Source organism: Hyla sarda, chromosome 2, assembly GCF_029499605.1.
Source record: "Hyla sarda isolate aHylSar1 chromosome 2, aHylSar1.hap1, whole genome shotgun sequence".
NCBI classification, from domain to species: Eukaryota; Metazoa; Chordata; class Amphibia; order Anura; family Hylidae; genus Hyla; species Hyla sarda.
The window spans coordinates 295,395,921-295,423,111 of record NC_079190.1 but is presented as its reverse complement, the minus strand read 5'-3'; the positions used below and the strand labels follow the sequence as shown (position 1 = coordinate 295,423,111).

General features: G+C 43.9%; 1 protein-coding gene across 2 annotated transcripts in view; it reads left to right on the top strand.

Moving 5' to 3' along the window:
* The window catches only part of LOC130356274 (NADH-cytochrome b5 reductase 3), a 147,695-nt gene extending 125,079 nt beyond the window's left edge, over positions 1 to 22,616 (top strand). For both annotated transcript variants that reach the window (XM_056557541.1, XM_056557542.1), the window contains exons 7-9: positions 4,687 to 4,772; positions 18,603 to 18,702; positions 21,377 to 22,616. In XM_056557541.1, coding sequence (XP_056413516.1) covers positions 4,687 to 4,772; positions 18,603 to 18,702; positions 21,377 to 21,549 — 359 coding nt within the window. In that variant the 3' untranslated portion in view covers positions 21,550 to 22,616. The remainder of the gene's footprint in view (positions 1 to 4,686; positions 4,773 to 18,602; positions 18,703 to 21,376) is intronic.
* The last annotated feature ends 4,575 nt before the right edge of the window (positions 22,617 to 27,191 follow it).

The following is a 27,191-nucleotide window of genomic DNA, read 5'->3' as shown; positions in this document are numbered from 1 at the left end:
TGTATTTGTTTTTGTGGATTCCAGTTTTATTGGGGGGTCTGTCTGCCTGTGTTAAACTTTTGAAGTCAAAATCCTTTGTAGCAGTCGGATATGAGATGTCTCTGGTCCCATCATAAAATCAAAATGAGTTAAGGGACCCGAACAGAGATTTCCCCCACCTGGTTGGATTAGAGGGAAGGGGGTAATGAAGTTTTCCCTCCTAAAAAGCCACTATAAAACTGAGATGCTGGACAAACCTTTGTTCAAACCTGTGGCAAAAGCTGACAAGACATCCTAAGATACAGCTGGACTCTCACTCACAAGGACTGCTATACCATTATGCTGTAAGGACTTTTCTTTTTGCTTTCTGCACTTGTCTTGCTGAACTCTTTTATATATTTTTGCACCTGTATGTCATTTGTATGTTTTATACGTAACATTGTGATACCTTTTTTCAGATTAAATGTTTAATTAATCAGCTCTGGTCTTTGATCTCTAAATATAGGAGCTCACCTTTCTGAAGGAAGCTCTGGTGAAACACGTTCATCAAAGGGTTAATTTGGTGACTTGCTGGGACTAGTAGTGGATACCCAGAGGTTTGGTGGCTTTACACCTTGCACCATCACACTGACATCACACATTGACAGCAAAATTTTCCAGGAGAGGTCCCCCACACTGGAAAGAAGGGACGGTCCCAGAAAAGATGCAAAGTCTGTCTTAAAAAAGGGATAAGAAAGGACACCACTTTCCAGTGTGACACCTGTCCTGAAAAACCAGGCCTCTGCATCAAAGAATGCTTCAAGGCCTATCATATGTCTATGGAGTATTACATTTACGATATAACCCCTTTTTATCCTTACCCACATTAACTGCGCTTTGTACACGAGCCATGCGGTGTTGTACAGTGTGTTTGTTCTTTTCCAATGTGTTGGTGACGCTGTACATGAGCTTGGGACCATGGCTATGTACAGACCTTTTCCGATGCATTGGCAACACAGGGACTTTTCAGTCCCTGGTTGTAATAATCCCCAAAAAGTCCCAAGAACGTTGATTCAGGGATTTATTCTGATTGCCATATTTGAAGTCGGGAAGGAATTTTTTCCCCTGGTATGGGGCAAATTGACATCCGCCTCATAAGGTTATTTTTTGCCTTCCTCTGGATCAACACAGAAGGGCAGTGTTTCCCAACCAGGCTGCCTCCAGCTGTTGCAAAACTACAACTCCCAGCATGCTGGGAGTCACAGTTTTGCAACAGCTGGAGGCACCCAGGTTGGGAAACACTACAATCGGGGGAAATTTACTTACAAGCGGTGTACCAAAACACTGCAGTAAGTAAAACTCTGAAACTATCAGCCGCCGCTGTGCAAATGACTAATTTAGGCCTCAAATGTGCATGGAGCTCTCTCACTCTTGAGCCCTGTTGCATTTCCCTGGCAACAGTTTAGGGCCACATATGGGGTATTTCTGTCCTTTGGAGAAATTGCTTTACAATTTAGGGGGAGCTTTGACCCCTTCTGAAAATGAAAACCTTGGGGCTACACCAACATATTAGTGTAAAAAAAATGTTTTTTTTTTTTTACACTTACATGCTAATGTAGCCCCATTTTTTTCATTTCATCAAGAGGTAATAGGGGAAAAGACACCCAAAATTTGTAACGTAATGTTTTCAGAGTATGGAAATACCCCATATGTAGACGTAAAGGGCTTTGCGGGTGCATGGCAAGGCTCAGGAGTGAGGGAGCACCGTGCACATTAGAAGCCTAAACTGGTGATTTGTACCACAATGGTTGTTAGTTGCAGAGGTTCAGACATAAAAACTTAAATAAGATAACCGACAAGTGACCCCATTTTGAAAACTGCACCCCTCAAGGAATGTAACAAGGGGTGCCGTGAGCATTTGGACCCTACAAGTGTCTGACAGATTTTTTGGAACAATGAGCCGTGAAAATCATTTTTTTTATTTTTTACACTAACATGTTGGTGTAGCCCTACACTTTTTTATTTTCACAAGGGATAAGTGGGGGGAAAGGCCCCCAAATTTTGTAACACAACTTTTCTTGAGTATGGGAATACCCCATATGCGCATGTAAAGTGATGTGCGGGAACACTGCAGAGCTCATAATGGAGTGAGTGCCATCAGTCTTTTTGGAGAGTGGATTTGGCTGGAATGGAGGTTGGGAGCATGGTGTGTTTGCAAAGCCCCCATTGTGCCAGGACAGTGGAAACCCCCCCACATGTAACCACATTTTGGAAACTACACCCCTCAAGGAATGTAAGAAGGGGTACAATGACATTTAGACCCTGATACTGTTTGGGGATAAATGATAACTGCACCCCTTGTTAGGTTCCTTGAGGGGTGTAGTTTCCAAAATGGTGTCACAGCTTTCTGCTGTTCTGGCACCATAGGGGCTTCCTAAATGCGACATGCCCCCCAAAAACCATTTCAGCAAAATTTGCTTTCCAAAAGTCAAATGTGGCTCCTTCTCATCTGAGCATTGTAACACACTTGCAGAGCACTAAATATCTACAAATGGGGTATTTCCATACTCAGAAGGAATAGGGTTACAAAATTTTTTTGTGGTGGGCACCCCTTGTAAAAATGAAAAATTTGGGGAAAAACCAGCATTTTTGTGAAAAAAAAATGTTTTCCATTTACACATCCCACTTTAATGAAAAGTCGTCAAACACCTGTGGGGTGTTTAGGCTCACTGAACCCCTTGTCACATTCCTTGAGGGGTGTAGTTTTCAAAATAGTGCGCAATGTGGGGTTGTTTTTGCTGTTCTGGCACCATAGGGGCTTCCTAAATGTGGCATGCCACCCAAAAACCATTTCTGCAAAATTTGCTTTCCAAAAGCCAAATGTGGCTCCTTCTCTTCTGAGCATTGTAGTGCACTCGCAGAGCACTTAACATCCACATATGGGGTGTTTCCATACTCAGAAGGAATAGGGTTACAAATTTTGGGGTGCATTTTCCCCTACTACCCCTTGTAAAAATGAAAAATTTGGGGGAAAAGCATTTTAGTGAAACATTTTTTTTTTTTCATTTACACATCCCAGTTTAATGAAAAGCCGTCAAACACCTGCGGGGTATTAATTCTCACTGTACCCCTTGTTATGTTCCTTGAGGGGTATAGTCTCCAAAATAGTGTGCCATGTTTTTTTTTTTTTTTTGTTTGTTTTTTGCTGTTCTGGCACCATGGGGGCTTCCTAAATGCGACATGCCCCCCAAAAACCATTTCAGCAAAATTCACTCTCCAAAATCCCATTGTCGCTCTTTCCCTTCTGAGTCCTCTAGTGCATCCGCAGAGCACTTTACATCCACATATGAGGTATTTCCTTACTCGAGAGAAATTTGGTTACAAATTTTGTGGGGCTTTTTCTCCTTTTACCCCTTGTAAAAATTCTAAAACTCCTTTACTTTGCTGCTATTCCTGTGAAACACCTAAAGGGTTAACAAACTTTCTGAATGTCATTTTGAATACTTTGAGGGGTATAGTTTTTATAATTGGGTCATTTATGGGGTATTTCTAATATGAAGGCCCCTCAAATCCACTTCAAAACTGAACTGGTCCCTGAAAAATTCAGATTTTGAAAATTTTCTGAGAAATTGGAAAATTGCTGCTGAACTTTGAAGCCCTCTGGTGTCTTCCAAAAGTAAAAACATGTCAACTGTATGATGCAAACATAAAGTAGACATATTATATATGCGAATCAATAAATAATTTATTTGGTATGTCTATTTTCCTTACAAGCAGAGAGCTTTGAAGTTGGAAAAATGCTAAATTTTCTAATTGTTTAATTTTCATCAAGAAATGATGCAAGTATCAACGAAAATTTACCATTATTTTAAAGTAGAATATGTCACAAAAAACAATCCGGTATTGAATTCATAAGTAAAAGCATCCCAGAGTTATTAATGCTTAAAGTGACAGTGGTCAGATGTGCAAAAATGCTCTGGTCCTTAAGGTGAAAATGGGCTTGGTCCATTGGGGGTTAAGTAGTTAAGTGGAAGAACTTGCACAATATACTTTCTTTCCCCCACTGTATATGGTACTGCTGATCCTGTGTACAGCTGGTATCTACCGCTATATGGGTACTGTATGTGGGAATACTAGTCTGTGTATAGTGGTTTTATTCAAGACAGTATGGCGGTATTATCCAGTCATTGTGGGATGTTACATATTTCCTCCTTGTATACTGGTTTTACTGGTCATGGAAAATTATCTTACCTTATCCTACCTATGTTTATATATATATATATATATATATATATATATATATATATATATATATATATACAATTTTATTTTGTGTGTAGGGGTGGGGCATGAGGAGGGATTTGGGTGGAATAGGGACATGGTAGAGGTGTGGCCAGGGTGGAGTCTCACAGGGGGCCCTTGCTTTAGTTGGTCCGAGGGCCCTGAGAGTTGTCAGTCTGCCCCTGTCTCTGGAGTAAAGATGGCACCAGAATGTATTATCGGAAGAAAGCAAGCTGATGGAAGCAGTGAAATGCTTTGGGCAATGTTCTCCTGAGAAAACTTGGATTCTAACATTCATGTGGATGTTCATTTGACACACAGGATGCCACAGTACAGTCCATACCTTATTGGATCAGGCTATTTTGGTGGCCTGGATGGGACCTACACAATATTAGGCAGGTGGTTTACATGTTATGGCTGAACAGTGTGTATGTTTATGTTTTCTAGGCCTTACCCCAATGCTTCAGCTGATCCAAACTATTCTACATGACCCGGAAGATGAAACCAAATGTGTTTTACTGTTTGCCAATAAGGTGAGTGACATGTGCTCTTATTTTTCTAAATAATTAAAAAATGAACACTTAGTTGCCAAAAGCAACCAAGTAGAGCTCAGCTTTTCTTTCTTGATCTTTGGTAAAATGAAAACCAAGCTGTGATAAAAGCCAAGAGTAACCAACAACATTGGACTAGCCCATCAGAGTAACAAAACATTGTCCAGTAAGCCCAAGCTGTAACATAATAATGATTCTATACTGCCCATCCACCCCCCCCCCCCCCCCCCCCAATGGTCAGATGACTGATTTTGAGATATCTTTAAAACCACTTAATATCGTATTAAACCCTGGGTATGCAACCATTGCTTTTAAGTGGACCTGTGACCTGAATAGTTGCTATGGAGAAACCCAAAACTTTTCCCTTCCATCACTTATGTAATGTTTTTTGCTAGGCTATAATAAAATATCTGTGACTATAATTATAACAGAAGAATAGTTTGGTACTCTGACCCTAAAGATGTTCTCATAGCACTTCTTCTTTGCACTTTCCATGCACATTTCTATTCTGGATTGAAACATACCCAGGTTGTCTGATAAAATAAAATAAAAACTGTACTTCACATTGCGCTTCAGCTAATCACTGGCTAAATTAGTATATCACCTCAGCCAGTGATTGGCTAAGCAGCAAAGTGATGTTTTGTCTGCCGCCCCTGGCAGTGGTGTGAGGTAGAGACCAGGCGTCATGATAACAGAGGCTACAGAGGAGCAAGAGAGTTTTGTTTGTTTTTTTATCAGACAGCCTGGGTACAGTTTTGCTGGATAACCCCTTTAAGTGGAATCTGTCAGCTCTGTTTGCTATGAACTGCAGATACTATTGGGTAGCTGTTAGGGTATAAAAACAAATAGTACCTTTGCTGGAGCTGATGGGGGTTGCCAAATTTGTAAAATTGCCTTATAATTTCTCAGTCAAGTGTCAAGGAGGTGGAGCTGAGCTGTTCAAGTTTCACAACTTGGCAAATCTCCTGACTTGTCCTCTCCCCCAAGCCCTTCCTTGATTGATGTACAGAGCCCTGTAGGTTGGTTAAGTAGGACTGGAAGGTCTGGGTGAGCAAGGAAGCATTTCAGTCTGCAGCACTTGAGCAGCTTGGCTCTGCCTCCTTGACACTTAGCTGAGAAAAAAAAGATGATTTTTATAAGTATGGCAACCACCATAAGCTCCAGGAAAGGTTCAGTTTGCTTTTATAACTTAACAGCTATTCAATGGTAGAGCTGACAGATTCCCTTTAACTGTTTCTTTTTCAGTGGCTTCAATGATCTAACTTTTTATGTGGAGGCTAGCATGAAGACAGGGGAATACTGGTATTAATGTAGTGGTTTCTTTACTCAGTAAAAGTATGGTAGTATTAGAAATAATTGTAGTGATCATGGAAAAACAGTTTTATTTGGTAACAGTGTATTATGAAGTCACTGTGTGGTGATAATGTGGGTGGTAATGGTAATTGTCACGATGCCGGCTGGCAGGTAGTGGATCCTCTGTGCCAGAGAGGGATTGGCGTGGACCGTGCTAGTGGACCGGTTCTAAGCCACTACTGGTTTTCACCAGAGCCCGCCGCAAAGCGGGATGGTCTTGCTGCGGCGGTAGTGACCAGGTCGTATCCACTAGCAACGGCTCACCTCTCTGGCTGCTGAAGATAGGCGCGGTACAAGGGAGTAGGCAAAAGCAAGGTCGGACGTAGCAGAAGGTCGGGGCAGGCAGCAAGGATCGTAGTCAGGGGCAACGGCAGAAGGTCTGGAAACACAGGCAAGGAACACACAAGGAACGCTTTCACTGGCACTAAGGCAACAAGATCCGGCAAGGGAGTGCAGGGGAAGTGAGGTGATATAGGGAAGTGCACAGGTGAACACACTAATTGGGACCACTGCGCCAATCAGCGGCGCAGTGGCCCTTTAAATCGCAGAGACCCGGCGCGCGCGCGCCCTAGGGAGCGGGGCCGCGCGCGCCGGGACAGAACAGACGGGGAGCGAGTCAGGTAGGGGAGCCGGGGTGCGCATCGCGAGCGGGCGCTACCCGCATCGCGAATCGCATCCCGGCTGGCAGCGGAATCGCAGCGCCCCGGGTCAGAGGACGTGACCGGAGCGCTGCCGCGGGGAGAGTGAAGCGAGCGCTCCGGGGAGGAGCGGGGACCCGGAGCGCTCGGCGTAACAGTACCCCCCCCCTTGGGTCTCCCCCTCTTCTTAGAGCCTGAGAACCTGAGGAGCAGACTTTTGTCTAGGATGTTGTCCTCAGGTTCCCAGGATCTCTCTTCAGGACCACAACCCTCCCAGTCCACTAAAAAAAAATTTTTCCCTCTGACCTTTTTGGCAGCTAAAATTTCTTTGACCGAGAAGATGTCCGAGGAGCCAGAAACAGGAGTAGGAGGAACAGATTTGGGAGAAAAACGGTTGAGGATGAGTGGTTTGAGAAGAGAGACGTGAAAGGCATTAGGGATACGAAGAGAGGGAGGAAGAAGAAGTTTATAAGAGACAGGATTAATTTGACACAAAATTTTGAAAGGACCAAGATAGCGTGGTCCCAACTTGTAGCTAGGGACACGGAAGCGGACATATTTAGCGGAGAGCCATACCTTGTCTCCAGGGGAAAAAACGGGGGGAGCTCTTCTTTTCTTATCCGCGAACTTCTTCATGCGTGATGAAGCCTGTAAGAGAGAATTTTGGGTCTCTCTCCATATGATGGAAAGGTCACGAGAAATTTCATCCACAGCGGGCAGACCAGAGGGCAAGGGAGTAGGGAGGGGGGGAAGAGGGTGACGGCCGTACACCACGAAAAATGGGGACTTGGAGGAAGACTCAGAGACCCTGAAGTTATACGAGAATTCGGCCCATGGGAGGAGATCTGCCCAGTCATCCTGGCGGGAGGAAACAAAATGTCGCAAATAATCACCCAAGATCTGGTTAATCCTTTCTACTTGTCCATTGGACTGGGGATGATATGCAGAAGAAAAATTTAATTTAATCTTGAGTTGTTTACAGAGAGCCCTCCAGAATTTAGACACGAATTGGACGCCTCTATCCGAGACAATCTGCGTAGGCAACCCGTGAAGACGAAAAATGTGTACAAAAAATTGTTTAGCCAACTGAGGCGCAGAAGGAAGACCAGGAAGAGGGATGAAATGTGCCATTTTGGAGAATCGATCAACGACCACCCAAATAACAGTGTTGCCACGGGAAGGGGGTAAATCAGTAATAAAATCCATACCAATCAGAGACCAAGGCTGTTCGGGGACAGGCAGAGGATGAAGAAAACCAGCGGGCTTCTGGCGAGGAGTCTTATCCCGGGCACAGATAGTGCAGGCTCGCACAAAGTCCACAACATCCGTCTTCAGAGTCGGCCACCAATAGAAGCGGGAGATGAGTTGCACAGATTTCTTGATACCCGCATGACCTGCGAGATGGGAGGAGTGACCCCATTTGAGGATTCCGAGGCGTTGGCGAGGAGAAACAAAGGTCTTTCCTGGAGGAGTCTGCCTGATGGAGGCAGGAGAAGTGGAGATCAGGCAGTCAGGTGGAATGATGTGTTGCGGAGAGAGTTCAAGTTCTGAGGCATCCGAGGAACGAGAGAGAGCATCGGCCCTAATGTTCTTATCGGCAGGACGAAAGTGAATCTCAAAATTAAATCGGGCAAAGAACAGAGACCACCGGGCCTGGCGAGGATTCAGCCGTTGGGCAGACTGGAGGTAGGAGAGGTTCTTGTGGTCGGTGTAGATAATAACAGGAGAACTTGATCCCTCCAGCAGATGCCTCCATTCCTCAAGTGCTAATTTAATGGCTAGAAGCTCTCGATCCCCGATGGAGTAGTTCCTCTCCGCTGGAGAGAAGGTCCTAGAGAAAAAACCACAAGTGACAGCATGCCCGGAAGAATTTTTTTGTAGAAGAACAGCTCCAGCTCCCACTGAGGAGGCATCAACCTCCAATAGGAAGGGTTTGGAAGGGTCAGGTCTGGAGAGGACGGGAGCCGAAGAAAAGGCAGACTTGAGTCGTTTAAAGGCGTCTTCTGCTTGAGGAGGCCAGGACTTGGGATCAGCATTTTTTTTGGTTAAAGCCACGATAGGAGCCACAATGGTAGAAAAATGTGGAATAAATTGCCTGTAATAATTGGCGAACCCCAAAAAGCGTTGGATAGCACGGAGTCCGGAGGGGCGTGGCCAATCTAAGACGGCAGAGAGTTTGTCTGGATCCATCTGTAGTCCCTGGCCAGAGACCAAATATCCTAGAAAAGGAAGAGATTGGCATTCAAACAGACATTTCTCAATTTTGGCATAGAGTTGGTTGTCACGAAGTCTCTGAAGAACCATACGGACATGCTGGCGGTGTTCTTCTAGATTGGCAGAAAAAATTAGGATATCGTCCAGATATACAACAACACAGGAGTATAACAGATCACGAAAAATTTCATTGACAAAGTCTTGGAAGACGGCAGGGGCGTTGCACAGTCCAAAGGGCATGACCAGATACTCAAAGTGTCCATCTCTGGTGTTAAATGCCGTTTTCCACTCGTCCCCCTCTCTGATGCGGATGAGGTTATAGGCGCCTCTTAAGTCCAATTTAGTGAAGATGTGGGCACCTTGGAGGCGATCAAAGAGTTCAGAGATGAGGGGTAAGGGGTAGCGGTTCTTAACCGTGATTTTATTAAGACCGCGGTAGTCAATGCAAGGACGTAGGGAGCCATCTTTTTTGGACACAAAGAAAAATCCGGCTCCGGCAGGAGAGGAGGATTTACGGATAAAGCCCTTTTTTAGATTCTCCTGGACGTATTCGGACATGGCAAGAGTCTCTGGGGCAGAGAGAGGATAAATTCTGCCCCGGGGTGGAGTAGTGCCCGGGAGGAGGTCGATAGGGCAATCATAAGGCCTGTGAGGAGGTAGAGTCTCGGCTTGTTTTTTGCAGAAAACATCCGCGAAGTCCATATAGGCCTTAGGGAGACCGGTTACTGGAGGAACCACAGAGTTACGGCAAGGGTTACTGGGAACCGGTTTTAGACAGTTCTTGGAACAAGAGGACCCCCAACTCTTGATCTCCCCAGTGGACCAATCCAGGGTAGGGGAATGAAGTTGAAGCCAGGGAAGTCCAAGGAGAATTTCCGAGGTGCAATTGGGGAGGACCAAAAGTTCAATCCTCTCATGATGAGATCCGATGCTCATAAGAAGGGGCTCCGTGCGGAAACGTATGGTACAGTCCAATCTTTCATTATTTACACAATTGATGTAGAGGGGTCTGGCGAGACTGGTCACCGGGATGTTGAACCTGTTGACGAGAGAGGCCAAAATAAAATTTCCTGCAGATCCTGAGTCCAAGAAGGCCACTGTAGAGAAGGAGAAGGCAGAGGCAGACATCCGCACAGGCACAGTAAGACGTGGAGAAGCAGAGTAGACATCAAGGACTGTCTCACCTTTGTGCGGAGTCAGCGTACGTCTTTCCAGGCGGGGAGGACGGATAGGACAATCTCTTAGGAAGTGTTCGGTACTAGCACAGTACAGGCAGAGGTTCTCCATACGGCGTCGTGTCCTCTCTTGAGGTGTCAGGCGAGACCGGTCGACCTGCATAGCCTCCACGGCGGGAGGCACAGGAACAGATTGCAGGGGACCAGAGGAGAGAGGAGCCGAGGAGGAGAAACGCCTCGTGCGAACAGAGTCCATATCTTGGCGGAGTTCCTGACGCCTTTCGGAAAAACGCATGTCAATGCGAGTGGCTAGGTGAATAAGTTCATGTAGATTAGCAGGAATTTCTCGTGCGGCCAGAACATCTTTAATGTTGCTGGATAGGCCTTTTTTGAAGGTCGCGCAGAGGGCCTCATTATTCCAGGACAATTCTGAAGCGAGAGTACGGAATTGTACGGCATACTCGCCAACGGAAGAATTACCCTGGACCAGGTTCAACAGGGCAGTCTCAGCAGAAGAGGCTCGGGCAGGTTCCTCAAAGACACTTCGGATTTCCGAGAAGAAGGAGTGTACAGAGGCAGTGACGGGGTCATTGCGGTCCCAGAGCGGTGTGGCCCATGACAGGGCTTTTCCGGACAGAAGGCTGACTACGAAAGCCACCTTAGACCTTTCAGTGGGAAACAGGTCCGACATCATCTCCAGATGCAGGGAACATTGGGAAAGAAAGCCACGGCAAAACTTAGAGTCCCCATCAAATTTATCCGGCAAGGATAAGCGTATCCCAGGAGCGGCCACTCGCTGCGGAGGAGGTGCAGGAGCTGGCGGAGGAGATGACTGCTGAAGCTGTGGTAGTAACTGTTGTAGCATAACGGTCAGTTGAGACAGCTGTTGGCCTTGTTGCGCTATCTGTTGTGACTGCTGGGCGACCACCGTGGTGAGGTCAGCGACAACTGGCAGAGGAACTTCAGCGGGATCCATGGCCGGATCTACTGTCACGATGCCGGCTGGCAGGTAGTGGATCCTCTGTGCCAGAGAGGGATTGGCGTGGACCGTGCTAGTGGACCGGTTCTAAGCCACTACTGGTTTTCACCAGAGCCCGCCGCAAAGCGGGATGGTCTTGCTGCGGCGGTAGTGACCAGGTCGTATCCACTAGCAACGGCTCACCTCTCTGGCTGCTGAAGATAGGCGCGGTACAAGGGAGTAGGCAAAAGCAAGGTCGGACGTAGCAGAAGGTCGGGGCAGGCAGCAAGGATCGTAGTCAGGGGCAACGGCAGAAGGTCTGGAAACACAGGCAAGGAACACACAAGGAACGCTTTCACTGGCACTAAGGCAACAAGATCCGGCAAGGGAGTGCAGGGGAAGTGAGGTGATATAGGGAAGTGCACAGGTGAACACACTAATTGGGACCACTGCGCCAATCAGCGGCGCAGTGGCCCTTTAAATCGCAGAGACCCGGCGCGCGCGCGCCCTAGGGAGCGGGGCCGCGCGCGCCGGGACAGAACAGACGGGGAGCGAGTCAGGTAGGGGAGCCGGGGTGCGCATCGCGAGCGGGCGCTACCCGCATCGCGAATCGCATCCCGGCTGGCAGCGGAATCGCAGCGCCCCGGGTCAGAGGACGTGACCGGAGCGCTGCCGCGGGGAGAGTGAAGCGAGCGCTCCGGGGAGGAGCGGGGACCCGGAGCGCTCGGCGTAACAGTAATGGTGTGCTGTGGTGTGAGTGGTAAGGGTCATGGTGTGGTGATATTATTTGACTTTTTGTTTACTGTATTATATTGCTTTTTACAGTATTATATTTTTACTGTATTATATTGGTATATTTTTTTTTGTTCTACAATTCGACCTACAATTTATGTTCTACAATTGGACCTAGGGCCCACAGGATTCTAGCTACGCCCTTGGGTGCAAGTATTAACAAAATGGGAAGGCTATAAAAGAAAAAAAAAGCTATAGGTATCAGAATATGTTGATGTTGAGGAGGAAAACAAATAGAGAAGTTATCAACTGCTTGTTTTGTCCAGACTCTATCAGCTCAAGTGAGCATACTCAAATGCTTTCCAGCATAGCTGACCATGGAAGACATAGATATTATTGGCATAGTGGTAAAAACTGGGTCAAGCAGTGGTGTACCTACCATAGAGACAGTGTACTTGACATATACATACAGTTGAAAGCTGTGGGTGTAGGCCGCAGGCAGCTTCAAGCTGCAGCCTACACAAGGAACACATCATGACCTCTTCTCTGATGCAGGTGTGTGGTTATGTCACTTGTCATTAGTGATTGACTAAAGGGGGACTACCTACCTAATAGAGAGAACTACCTGCCTATGGTGGAAACTTCCTGCCTGCTGGGGTGGCGGCTACCTGGCTATCGGGGAGGGGACTACCTACCAATGGGGGGGGGACTACCTGCCCACTGGGGTGACTACCTGCCTACTTGAATACCTGCCTAATGGATGTAATATCTGCCTAATGGGGAAGACATACCTGTCTAATTGGGCGAGATCATACCTGCCCAATGTGTGGATTTATCTGCCTGATGGGGGAAATTTACTACATAAAGTGGGATCTACCTACATTCGGACATACCTGGAAAAAACTGTTCTGGGAAGGCTCACTTAGCTTAACTCATAAATAAATAAATCCACTTAGCTTAATAAATAAAAAGTCACCTTTTCCCTTAGTCAGTGATTCCCAACCAGGTTGAGGTGGCACCCTGAGGTGCCGTAAGACCCTGCCAGGGATGCTGCGACATTCCAGAAGAAAAATGGAGTCTTAAATCTCCGGGATGTTCATGTTATGATGCTGACACTTTCTCCTGAAAGGACTAGGGCAAGAAGCGTCACTGAAGAAAATCCCACCCATAACTTCGGACGCTTCCCGCCAGAGAGAACCCTCTATTTTGCTGACTGCTCTTGGTAAGTTGGCTCAGCAGCACATTTGTATGCCCACCCCTGCATATATTACTAACAGCCACCTCTCTCCCACAAGTGAGAGATGGCCTTTAGTAATGCATCTAGGTGGTTGCTACAGGTTTGGAGGGTATGGGGTCAGGGATGGGACCTGCTTGCCTACCTAGCAAACTTACCACTTACCTGTCTACCTACCTAGCAAATCACAGGTGGGTCCTACATACATAGGGCAAACTACCCCCAGTAGGGTCCTATATATAGGGGGCAAGCTACCTACAGGGGCCAAGCTACCTACAGCTACAGGAGGGTCATACATACAGGTGGTAAACTACCTACAGGAGGGTCCTACCCACAAGGGGCAAGCTACTTACAGGAGGGTCCTACACACAGGTGGCAAGCTACCTACAGGAGGGTCATACATACAGTTGGCAAGTTACCTACAGGAGGGACTGGAGCAACCTTTCAACCCAATAGGATTGTGGGACGTACCTACCCCTCCCCAAATGACCTCTCCACCAACCCACTTACGCACCTACTTTACTGTGCAGATTAATTACTGTTTGGCACTGTTTGGTGGGGAAAAGGGAAGGGCAATGCTGGAAAAGTGTGGAGAAGAAAAGGGAAAGTGAACAACTTTAAACAGAGAAAACATTACCTGTAAGTCGCTGCATAAAGACACACTGTAATCTGCATAGCCAACAAATATAAAGGTATTGCACATTGCTAATTGTTTAGCTATTTTTTTCTGCAGGGTGCCAGAGCCAACTAAAGTTGGGAAACACTGGTCTACAAGAAAGATTGTACATCAGCACAGACAGGGGTTCTTTACTGTAATAGCAATGAGACTATGCAATAAGACTATGCAATCATTTTTTCTCCCTATTTACACAAACTTTTACCCACAGCAAGTGTGTCCAAATGATCAGGAGTTGGGCAATAGCTGTAATACGTAGCTGCAGTCCATTTTATATTTTCCTTTATTTAAATAATAAAAATTTACAAAAATACATTGTACCATTCAGATATAACAACGTCACCAATCAAGAAAAGAAAAAAAGACAAAAGGCCAAATAGCCATACTTATACTTGTTTACAAAAGTAAAAAAAAAAAAATTTACATTTTTAGTAAATAATTGTTTATGTTTAAGTCAACCACACATTCCAAATTTTTCTACATTCTCTTTGGCCCTTCTTACTCCTCATCCATCTAAACTCCTTATCTTTCATGATTTTTAACCCTTCCTTCCATTCCTCTATCTGCAGGGGATATCCAATTTCTTAGTATGGTCAGTCTGGCGAAGAACAAAATCCGATGTAGCAGACACTCAAATTTCCCCATCTTACCAATAGCTCCCAGCAGTATAAACTCTATCGTACGAGGTACCTTCACAGGGATTTTACTTTCTACCTCTTTTATTACAGATTCCCAGAAAACAGATATCTTCTCACACGACCAAAAGCTATGTAAATAATCCGCTTCTTCCAAACCACATTTAACACACTGTGACGTACTTTTCACCCCTATCCTATATAAATGAAGCGCGGAATAGTGGGTCCTGTGTAGTATCTTAAATTTTGTAATTTTATGTTCCATATTACGAGAAACCTTACTTATATTTTGGGCCATAATGTCCCACTCTTCTTCAGACACAGTACCCACTATCCCAGACCATTTTTCTTTAATTCTATTGGTCCCCCTTACTCCAATAATCTTATTTAATTTCTTATACAAAATTGATATTCCTTTTTTTTAAAAGTGTTCTATTTGGGTTAGTGCTTCTATCAAATTGTGTTTCTGTGCTATATATACCTCCTTTTCTATCGTGTTATGGACTGCATGGCTAACCTGCCAGTAATACAGCCAATCATTGTCACTAATGTCATACCCCCTTTTTATGTGCTCAAATGAAAAAAGTTGTCCTTTATCAAATATTTGTTCCAATCGTTTTATACCCTTACTATCCCAAAAAGTTGACTCACAGTCCACCAATTCTTTAAATTTGCTGTTACCCCATAAGGGTGTGAACCCAAAACTATTTTCTATATGTAATTCTTCCTTTAATCTTTCCCATACTTTTCTGTATTTGTGCAGTAGCGTCGTGTTATTTGAACCATTCCCTTCATAATCATCTAATTCCAACACCTCATATATATTCTCTTTCTCCTTGTCTACTACAATCTTCTCCAGATATCTAGAATTCCTCCAATTCACGACTCGTACCAACTGCGCGGCCAGGTAATAAACAAGAAAGTTGGGCATATCCAATCCCCCCCTATCTCCAGGGGCCATAAAATATCTGTACTTCAAACGGACCCTTTTTCTTCCCCATAACAATCTGCCCAGTATCACTTCTATCTTCCGGAACCAGCCCTTGCCGATCCACATTGGCGAGGCACTAAGGAAAAAAAGGATATGTGGGAGGACCACCATTTTTACTATCGCCATCCTTTCTGACATCGAGAAAGGCATTTTAATCCATACTTCTACTCTCTAGAGGCTATTTAATAAGGGGCATATATTGTTAATCACAAACCTATCATTTGTGGCTGCTATTTTTACTCCCAAATAGGGGAAACATTCGGTTTTTTTTAGCACGGATAGTCTTCCCGCCATCTCCCCCATATCTTCATCCAGGGGGAGCATAGTAGATTTACTCCAGTTTATCTCCAACCCAGATAGAGGTGCAAATACCTCGAACTGCTTAATGATACGATGTATTTTTTCTTGTGGGTTAGTTACAAAAAGGAGGATATCATCTGCAAATAATAAGATCTTATTCATTTCTCCGTTTACTCCAAATCCCTCATAGACATTGTTATCTCTTATCCAAGCCGCTAGGGGTTCAATATAAATTAAAAATAAAGAGGGTGAGAGGGGGCAGCCCTGCCTTGTTCCCCTACTTAGTTTGAATGGGTAGGAGGGGATTCCATCCACCACTACACTCGCCTCCGGATTAGTATACAATAACTGAATATAACTCAAAAGTCTCGGCCCCACCCTCTTCAAAACTTCCCAAAGGTATTCCCACTCCACCCTGTCAAAAGCTTTAGTAGCATCCAGTGACAGAATGGAGCGGGGGCCCCGGGATCCACTCTGGATTGCCTCATACACCTGGTGGATATTGTCGTGGACCGTTCTTCCTGACCTAAATCCTCCCTGGTCGTTCCCCACCACTACCTCCACCACTTTATCTAATCTCCTTGCCAATACTTTCCCTATTATCTTTATATCCGTATTAAGCACGGAGATAGGGCGATATGAACCCAGATTCAAAGGATCTTTATCTTTTTTCCTAATGAGTCTGATATTAGCCTCACACATTGATTTAGGGAGAACACCCCTCCCCCTCCAGGATTCATTAATGATACCCAGCAGTTTTGGAAGTAGCAGGGTTGAATATATCCTATATATCTGGAATGGAATACCATCGGACCCAGGGGATGTATTCCCTTGAATTGATACCAATACTTCCTCCAATTCCTGGAGGGAGATTGGGTCATCCAAGGAATCCCTGGCATCCTCTGTCAGACTTGGAATATTAATTCCCCTCAAAAATTCCACTACATTCTTCTGTTTCTGTGGTTATGCTGCCATCCTCCCTCCTCAGAGCCATAATACCACATTCCTCACCTTGATTTTTAAGTAATCTTGACAATGTCTTATTTGGTCTCCCTTTATCAAAAAACTTAAATTGCCCACTAAAGAATAGTTTATTTTGTGCCTTTTTAAGTAGATATTCTTTGTACTCCTCTTGGGCTGCCTTCAATTCTAACAGCCGTCCCCCCCCACTATCCTCATCTATCCCTGCTTCTAATGTTGCCACTTTACTATTCAGTGTTGATTCTTCCTGTACAAATTCCTTTTTCTTTTTATTAATTCGCCCTATATATAGGCCCCTCAAGTATGCCTTCATGGTATCCCACACTACCTGAGGATTCGCTGACTTATGATTAATCTCCCAGAATGCCTCTATTTCCTGTCTAAACCAGTCCTGGTCTCCCACTAATTCTATCCAGTGGGGGTTGAGCCGAAAGCCCAACCTTTTCCCACCCATTGCCTTACCTCCAATTTCCACCACTACTGGGCAATGGTCCGATAGGGTTTTAGCTCTATACTGCACCCTACTGGTCCAGGTCATCGCATTCTTATCACAAAGGCATAGGTCAATTCGGGAAGCAGTGTTATAGGAAGTACTAAAGCATGAGTACTGTCTTACTCCTGGATATAATTTCCGCCACCCATCAACCCAATTCATCTCTCCACAGTACCTCGCCAATGCTGTTTCACTCCCCCCTACATTCCTACCTAGTTTGTATCTGTCCATACTAGGGTCCATTACATTATTCAAATCTCCAACTATCCATAATGCCGCATAATACTTTCACTTTAACTCACGAGGTCCCTCAGAACATCCACTCTAAAAGGTGGGGGAATATAAACAAAGGCCAAAATAATGGCCCTATTTTCCCACATTCCATAAAGAAATACGTATCGACCATACTTGTCTACCTTTGCATTTTTTGTTTCGAATGGTACCTTCCTATGGACATATACTGATACTCCCACGGAGTACGAAGAGAGTCTGGAATGGTATTCTTCTTTGGCCCACTTCCTTGGTAGTATCTGCTCATCTCTTGACCTATGGGTCTCGACTAAACATATGATCGCAGGAAGGCACCTCCGAATATAATCAAAGATTGCACACTTTTTAATTCTATCGGACATGCCTCGCACGTTCCAAACTAACAATTTAAGCATAGACATATTAACCTAATAAAAAAAAAAAGGAACACCTTTTTCCATCTTCCCGTGCCATTACTGCCCCCTTCCCCCCCCCCACACACCCCCTCCCCATAATGCACCATACTTCTACTATGCATTCCTATCCTAGTGACACCCCAAAGGTCCCCCGTTTTGAATATTCAAATGGCTGAGACATTAAGTAGAGTGCAGGTGCTAATGCCTCTCCCACTGCAGGCTCTCACGTCCTAGTGACATGAGAGTGATGACGTTTAAATATTCATTACTGGGGTGGGCTGGGAATATTTTTGAGGCAGGGGAGTTCGGATCCCCGGCTCCATTTCGCAAAGCTGTGCAATAGTAAATGGAAATATAAACAGCCAGAGCTCAGGAAATATTTCACCAACAAATGTGAGTAACCCCTCTTTTTTAAGCAATTTGTCTTCACTATAACCCAATATAATTGGGTTTAGTACGGGTGAACAAGCTGTCAATTTCTCTTTAATAATTTACTTGTATTTGTTTGAGTTTGTGTCACAAAGCCAGACTCACAAGATAATGTACAAACATTTTTATTTGAGTCACATTAGTTATTTGTATCTTTAATACAAAAGAAAAAAAAGCTGTGTGAACATCCTCTAATTGTGTTTCCCTCATTGGCTAAGTGTTGTATGGTTAACCTTTATGTTATCATTGACAACCATGTAAATAAAGTTACAACAAAAAAGAACAGCAAACAGATAATGTGTAAAAAGAGAAAAATCTAAAACTATTTCTCCTTTTAGTCAGAAGAAGATATCATCCTATGTAATGCTCTTATGGAGCTACAGAATGAGTATTCAGAACGCTTTAAGCTTTGGTTCACTGTGGATAGTGCTTCAGAAGGTAAGGACCTAGTTATGAAAAATTATACATAGAATTAGACATATATATGTGTGTGTGTGTGTGTGTGTGTGTGTGTGTGTGTGTGTGTGTGTGTGTGTAAAAACAGCATGTTTACACCATTATACATTGATGACCCTTCCTCAGGATAGGCCATCAATGTCTGATTGGCGGAGTACCGACACCTTGCACCCCTTCCAATTAGCTGTTCAGGCAAGCCATGGCTTTAAAGGGGTACTCCGCGTCTAGACATCTTATCCTCTATCCAAAGGATAGGGCACTGCGGCATTCTGAACACGGAAGCTTGGAGCTTCCATGTTTGTGACATCATGCCACACCACCTCCATTCATGTCTATTGGAGGGGGCATGACCATTAATACATAGCTGTCATGCTTCTCCTATAGACATGAATGGAGGGGGCATGATGGCTGTGGTCGCCCTTCATCAGACACAGAGTGGAGTTCGCTCCATGCACAGGTTGACTGGGGTGCTACACTGGAGGTCACACAGGGTTCCAATGGCCAGATTCCCGTGATCAGACATCTAAGATGTTTACGGGGTGGAGTACCTCTTTAACACATACACTATGAATGTGGCCAGAAGATGTGCACCATACATTGTGTAGTTGTGGGACTAGGTTACTGCAGCTCCTCTTCCAATAAATCGAATGGGAGCTGAGTGGGACTTGGCCCCGTTCATTGTGTATGTGCCGGAGTTCACTCAAAGAGCATCAGGAGGGAGTTCTGGTTGTGGGCACCATGCCGATCAGACATAGATCAATTAAACATGGATAATTCCTGGAAAACACTTGTAATGCTAGACAAGACCATTCATGGCCATTAATATAACCATTAAATAAGTACTTAAATAAGGGGGGCATTTACCAACACTTGTGTAGTGTATATAAAAATGGAGAAATCAGCTAGCAACTTTCACCTACAATTTTTTAAAGTCCCTATGCATTAGTTTGCTTGTATTTTTTAAATGTGGTTTACTCTATGTTTCTCAACAATATTTATTAAATATTGCATTTAGTTATACCAATTTTGTAGCTTTATGTTTGTTATTTACTGCATTTTCATTATACTATTACCCAATATACAGGGTGGGCCATTTATATGGATACACCTTAATAAAATGGGAATGGTTGGTGATATTAACTTCCTGTTTGTGGCACATTAGTATATGTGAGGGGGGAAACTTTTTAAGATGGGTGGTGACCATGGCGGCCATTTTGAAGTCGGCCATTTTGAATCCAACTTTTGTTTTTTCAATAGGAAGAGGGTCATGTGACACATCAAACTTATTTGGAAGTTCACAAGAAAAACAATTATGTGCTTGGTTTTAACGTAACTTTATTCCTTCATGAGTTATTTACAAGTTTCTGACTACTTATAAAATGTGTTCAATGTGCTGCCCATTGTGTTGGATTGTCAAAGCAACCCTCTTCTTCCACTCTTCACACACTGATAGCAACACCGCAGGAGAAATGCTAGCACAGGCTTCCAGTATCCGTAGTTTCAGGTGCTGCACATCTTGTATCTTCACCGCATAGACAATTGCCTTCAGATGACCCCAAAGATAAAAGTCTAAGGGGGTCAGATCGGGAGACCTTGGGGGCCATTCAACTGGCCCACGATGACCAATCCACTTTCCAGGAAACTGTTCATCTAGGAATGCTCGGACCTGACACCCATAATGTGGTGGTGCACCATCTTGCTGGAAAAACTCAGGGAACGTGCCAGCTTCAGTGCATAAAGAGGGAAACACATCATCATGTAGCAATTTCACATATCCAGTGGCCTTGAGGTTTCCATTGATGAAGAATGGCCCCACTATCTTTGTACCCCATATACCACAACATACCATAAATTTTTGTGTTCCAACAGTCTTGGAGGGATCTATCCAATGTGGGTTAGTGTCATACCAATAGCGGTGGTTTTGTTTGTTAACTTCACCATTCACATAAAAGTTTGCCTCATCACTGAACAAAATCTTCTGCGTAAACTGAGGGTCCTGTTCCAATTTTTGTTTTGCCCATTCTGCAGCACCTGAAACTACGGATACTGGAAGCCTGTGCTAGCATTTCTCCTACGGTGTTGCTATCAGTATGTGAAGAGTGGGAGAAGAGGGTTGCATTGACAGTCCAACACAATGTGCAGCACATTGAACACATTTTATAAGTGGTCAGAAACTTGTAAATAACTCATGAAAGAATAAAGTTACGTTAAAACCAAGTACATCATTGTTTTTCTTGTGAAATTCCCAATAAGTTTGATGTGTCACATGACCCTCTTCCTATTGAAAAAACAAAAGTTGGATTCAAAATGGCCGACTTCAAAATGGCCGCCATGGTCACCACCCATCTTGAAAAGTTTCCCCCTCACATATACTAATGTGCCACAAACAGGAAGTTAATATCACCAACCACTCCCATTTTTTTAAGGTGTATCCATATAAATGTCCCACCCTGTATAACTTACTGTTTTAAGTTTACTGTAGATTTTTTTTTTTTACACATCACGTTAGAGTGATGGGTCAGTTACAAAATGGACTAAAATCTAATATAATCATTACTATACACTCAATAACGACCCACCAAACTTTGTCTGACAAAATCTAATACTGCTCATTTATTAATATACCGTTTTCCTCTGTTTCTATGCTGGTGTCCAGAGTGGAAATACAGCAAGGGATTTATTGACTCCAAGATGATCCAAGAGCATCTACCACCACCTGCTGATGATGTCATCATCTTACTATGTGGTCCTCCTGCCATGATAAAACTGGCTTGTAAACCAAGTCTTAACATGTTAGGTTATGACCAAGATATGTGTTATGTTTTTTAATGTTTATTATTTGTTTTTATAAATAACGGTTGTATAATGCTACTGTATTGTTTTCCAACCATATCATATCTATATATGTGTATTTTAGCTATAAACAAATAAGACTTTCTTTAGTATTACATTTTTTATTTTGTTCATGTAATGTTTAGCAATTTAGTCTGCAGAACAGCCATGCAAAAATAGATCCTTACCTGCAACTATTATCTAATGAAACAGGACAATGGTTAAACAGAAAAACATACTCTTAAGCAAAGATTAGTAAACGACATAATACATTACTTCGAGCTTTTCAAAATACTTTACTCCATGTGCATTTTTATAAGAATATCATTTTCACTAATTTCTGCAATTTGCAGAAATTCGTGAAAATGATCTTCTTATAAACATTTATTTTATGGTTCTGTGCCTTTTGAGAGGACTTTAGGATGTTTCCAATAAAGATGCATGACCCTTTTACAAAGTATGGTAATAATTTATAAACTCAGTGTAGACACAATGCCACCAGCCAGATAGAGAGTCCCTAGGGTATATCATTCATGTGGTGCCCAAGTGGAAATTCATGAGTTCAAGAACATTCCGCTTGAAGGATATTCTCAAACCTATGCAATGCAGCATTGACAGACAACATTATGTGCACTCCACTACGCCTAATCTATTGATTCCATATTGTGAAGTTGAAAGTATAGTAGATCCTATGATGGCATTTGGCCTGTACCAATCGGTCTTGGGAGCATCAAAGTTGTTAGGAAGGCCAATAGCAAACATGTCCAGACCTGGTACTTCCATCTTTAAGTGGCCTTTTCATATAATGCGTGTCATTTAAGTGGCATTGTCATCCATGCGTGATGACTCGCAATATGCCCTGTCACGTAACCTCCCATAGACTTGCATTGAGGGGGAGGGGCGTGACGTCGCAATACTATGGCTCCTGTATCATGAGTCATCATGCACGGCGCAAACTTAGTTCCGTGCAGTGTTGACTCGTGGGGCTGCAGGAGAGATTGCGGGGGTCCCCAGCAGCGGGACCCCCGTGATCAAACATCTTATCACCTATCCTTTGGATAGGGGATAAGATGTCTAGGGCAGAGTACACCTTTAAACCCATGGGGACCAAGCCAATTTTGACCCTAAGGACCTGACCACTGTCACTTTAAGCATTGATGACTCTGGGATGCTTGTACTTATGAATTTGATTCTGAAACAGTTTTTTCGTGACAAATTCTACTTTGTTAGTGGTAAATTTTCTTGAAAAATTTCATGAAAAATTTGAAAATGTAGTATTTTTATAACTTTGAAGCTCTCTGCTTGTAAGGAAAATAGACATACCAAATAAATTATATATTAATTCACATATACAATATGTCTACTTTATGTTGACATCATAAAGTTGACATCTTTTTACTTTTTGAAGACATCAAAGGGCTTCAAGTTAAGCAGCAATTTTCCAATATGTCACATTTAGGAAGCCCCTATGGTGCCAGAACAGCGAAAAACACTCCACATGGTATACAATTTGGGAAACTACACCCCTCAAGGAATGCAACAAGTTGTAAAGTGAGCCTTAACACCCCACAGGTGTTTGACAAATTTTCAATAAAATTGGACATGATAATGAAAAATGTTTTTTTTTTTCACTAAAATGCTTATGTTAACCCAAAATTTTCATTTTCACAGGGGGAAATAGGTGAAAATGTCCCCCCAGATTTGAAACCCCATTTCTCCTGAGTAAGGAAATATATCATATGTGGATGTAAAGTGCTATGTGGGTGCACTAGAGGGTTCAGAAGGGAAGGAGCAACTTTGGGCTTTTGGAAAGCGAGTTTTGCGGAAATGGTTTTTGCGAGGCATGTCACATTTAGGAAGCCCCCATGGTGCCAGAACAGTGAAAAACACCCCACATGGCAACTATTTGGGAAACTACATCCCTGAAGGAATGTAACAAGGGGTCCAGTGAGCCTTAACACCCCACAGATGTTTGACGACTTTGCATTGAAGTTGGACGGAAAATGAAAAATTTTAATGTTTTCACTAAAATGCTGATATTACCTAAATTGTCCATTTTCACAAGGGGTAATAGGTGAAAATGTCCCCCAAAATTTGAAACCCCATTTCTCTCGAGTAAGGAAATACCTCATATGTGGATGTAAAGTGATCTGCGGATGCACTAGAGGAAGGGAAGGAGCGACATTGGGCTTTTGGAAAGTGAATTTTACTGAAATGGTTTTTGGAGGCATGCCTCTTTTAGGAAGACCCCATCGTGCCAGAACAGCAAAAAACACCCCACATGGCACCCTATTTGGGGAAACTACACCCCTCAAGGAAAGTAACAAGGGGTGCAGTGAGCATTTACACCCAACTGGCGTTTCACAGATCTTTGTAACATTGGGCTGTGCAAATGAAAAATTAAATTTTTCATTTTCACGGACCACTGTTCCCAAAATCTGTCCTGTGGGGTGTCACCTGTGGGGTGTTAAGGCTCACTATACCCCTTGTTACGTTTCGTGAAGGGTGTAGTTTCCAAAATGGGGTCACACGTGGGTATTTATTTTTTTGCGTTTATGTCAGAACCGCTGTAACCAACAGCCACCCCTGTGCAAATCACCAGTTTAGGCCTCAAATGTACATGGTGCGCTCTCACTACTGAACCTTGTTGTGCACCGCACAGATCATTTTACGCCCACATATGGGGTATTTCCGTACTTGTGTTACAAATTTTGTTACAAATTTTGGGGGTCTTTTTTTTCTTTTACATCTTATGAAATGAAAAGTATGGGGCAACACCAGCATGTTAGTGTAAAAAATAAAGAAAAATTACATTAATATGCTGGTGTAGACCCCAACTTTACCTTTTCATAAGGGGTAAAAGGAGAAAAAGCCACCAAAATTTTGTAGCGTACCCCATATGTGGCACTAAACTGTTGCCTTGAAATGAGACAGGGCTTTGAAGTGAGAGAGCGCCATGCGCATTTGAGGCCTAAATTAGAGATTTTCATAGGGGTGTACCAGGATGCAAACGTTACACTTGCCTCCTCCACCAAAAATACTGTAGGTCAGTTTTCCCCAAACAGGGTGCCTCAAGCTGCTGCAAAACTCCCAACATGCCTGGTCAGTCAATTGCTGTCCGGCAATACTTAGAGTTATGTTGCAACAGCTGGAGGCTCCGTTCTGGAAAAATTGACGTACAAGACATTTAAAATTTTTACTGGGGGGGGGGGGGGGACAGTGTACGGGTGTAGTATATATGTAGTGTTTCACTCTTTATTTAGGGTTAGTGTAGTGTAGTGTACCCTACATTCAAGGGGGGGGTGCAAAACTACAACTCAAAGCATGTACTGACAGACCGTGCATGCTGGGAGTTGTAGTTATGCAACAGCTAGAGGCACACTGGTTCGGATTGGGAAACACTGAGTTAGGTAACAGACTACCGCAGTGTTTCCGCACCACTGTCTGTTTCCTAACTCAGTGTTTCCCAACCCATGTGCCTCCAGCTGTTGCAAAACTACAACTCCCAGCATGCATGGTCTGTAGGTGCATGTTGGGAGATATAGTTTTGCAACAGCAGGAGGCACACGGGTTGGGAAACACTGAGTTAGGAAACAGACAATGTTTCGCAACCAGTGTGTCTACAGTTGTTGCAATACTACAACTCCCAGCATGCCCAGACAGCTAAAGGGCATGTTGGGAGTTCTAGTTATGCAACAACTGGGAGAGAACAGTTTGGAGTTTGTGTTGAGTACACATCTTTTTTGTGCTGCAGTACTGTTGTGTTCTGCTGGTGTTGTGCAAAAAAAAAATTTAAGCATACTGTACCACATTTTTCTGCCCTTATAAGTGTATACCACATACGTACATCTAAGTAGTGTACCATTTTGTACCTGTTAATCTCTCAAGGGCCTACATACTGTGAAAGTCCAGGCAAAAGTAATCCCTGGCTGGTGTTTTACTAAAATATGTTTTTTTAAGCGTACTGTACCGCATTTTTCTGCCTTCATAAGTGCATACCTCATACCTACATCTAAGTGGTGTACTATTTTTTACCTGTAAATCTGTCAAGGGCCTACATACTGTGAAAGAACAGCCAAAAGTAATCACCAGCTGGTGTTTTACTCCAATACAATTATTAAGCTTACAGTAGCGCATTTTTCTGCCCTCATAAGTGCAAACCACATATGTACATCTAAGTAGCGTACTATTTTGTACCTGTTAATCTGTCAAGGGCCTAGATGCTGTGAAAGTCCAGGCCAAAGTAATCACCGGCTGGTGTTTTACTAAAGTAAATTTTTTTAAGCGTACTGTAGCGCATTTTCTGCCTTCATAAGTGCATACCACATACCTACATCTAAGTGGTGTACTATTTTGTGCCTGTTAATCTGTCAATGACCTACATACCGTGGAAGTACAGCCAAAAGTAATCACCGGCTGGTGTTTTACTCCAATACGTTTATTAAGCTTACAGTAGCGCAATTTCTGCCCTCATAAGTGCATACAACATATGTACATCTAAGTAGTGTACTTTTTTGTACCTGTTAATCTGTTAAGGGCCCGCATACTGTGAAAGGACAGCCAAAAGTAATCACCGGCTGGTGTTTTACACCAATATTGTTATTAAGCGTACTGTAGAGCATTTTTCTGCCCTCATAGGTGCATACCACATACCTACATCTAAGTAGTGTACTATTTTGTACTTGTTAATCTGTCAAGGCCCAGATACTGTGAAAGGACAGCCAAGAGTACACACCTGCTGCTGTTCTAGACAAATACTGTTTTAAGCGTAGTGAAGCGTATTGTACTCCCTCATTTATGCAATAAGTATGTAAGGCAGAGTAGTGCCAGGACGTGCACAGAGGAGTGGCAGAGGCCTAAATTCATCAGGCGCAGGCAGAGGTTGAAGCAGAGTAGGGGTGTGTGGCAGCTGGAGTAGCAGCAAGAGGTCTGAGCTTCCGGTGTCAGCTAGCAGTCGTGTCGCGACCAGCAACCCAGCAGCCATGATTAATCGGTTCACTAGGTCATTCCACTTCATCCCAAGTGAGGTTCACTCGGTCATCCACTTCATCCCAAGTGACATCCAACACCCCCAGTCAATAGTCGGTGGGTTCCTCAGACTTAACGCTCAGTTGGCATGGCCCTCATGCTGCTGCTTGCTCTGTCCAGGCTCTGTCATTGTGCTTCTCTATGGTCTCCTCATGCTAATGCTACCACCTCCAGGCTCTGTCATTGTGCCACCATATGGTCTGCTCATGCTAATGCTGCCACCTCCAGGGTCTCTCATTGTGCTGCTCTATGGTCTCCTCATGCTGATGCTACCACCTCCACGCTCTGACATTGTGCCATCATATGGTCTCCTCATGCTGATGCTACCACCTCCAGGAACTGTCATTGTGCCGCCATATGGTCTCCTCATGCTGATGCTGCCACTTCCAGGCTCCATGGATACTGCAAAACATAATTAAGGTGCTGGTTCCCAGTTTGAGAAATTCCTTGCATTAGGGTCACTTTCAGGACTGCTGATGCCACCTCCAGGCTGTCTCATTCAGCCACTATATGGTATTCTCCTGCTTCAGCCACCTCCAGGCTGTGCCATTCATCCAATATAGGGATTACTGATGCTTCAGCCAGCGCCAGTCTGTGTCATTCAGCAACTA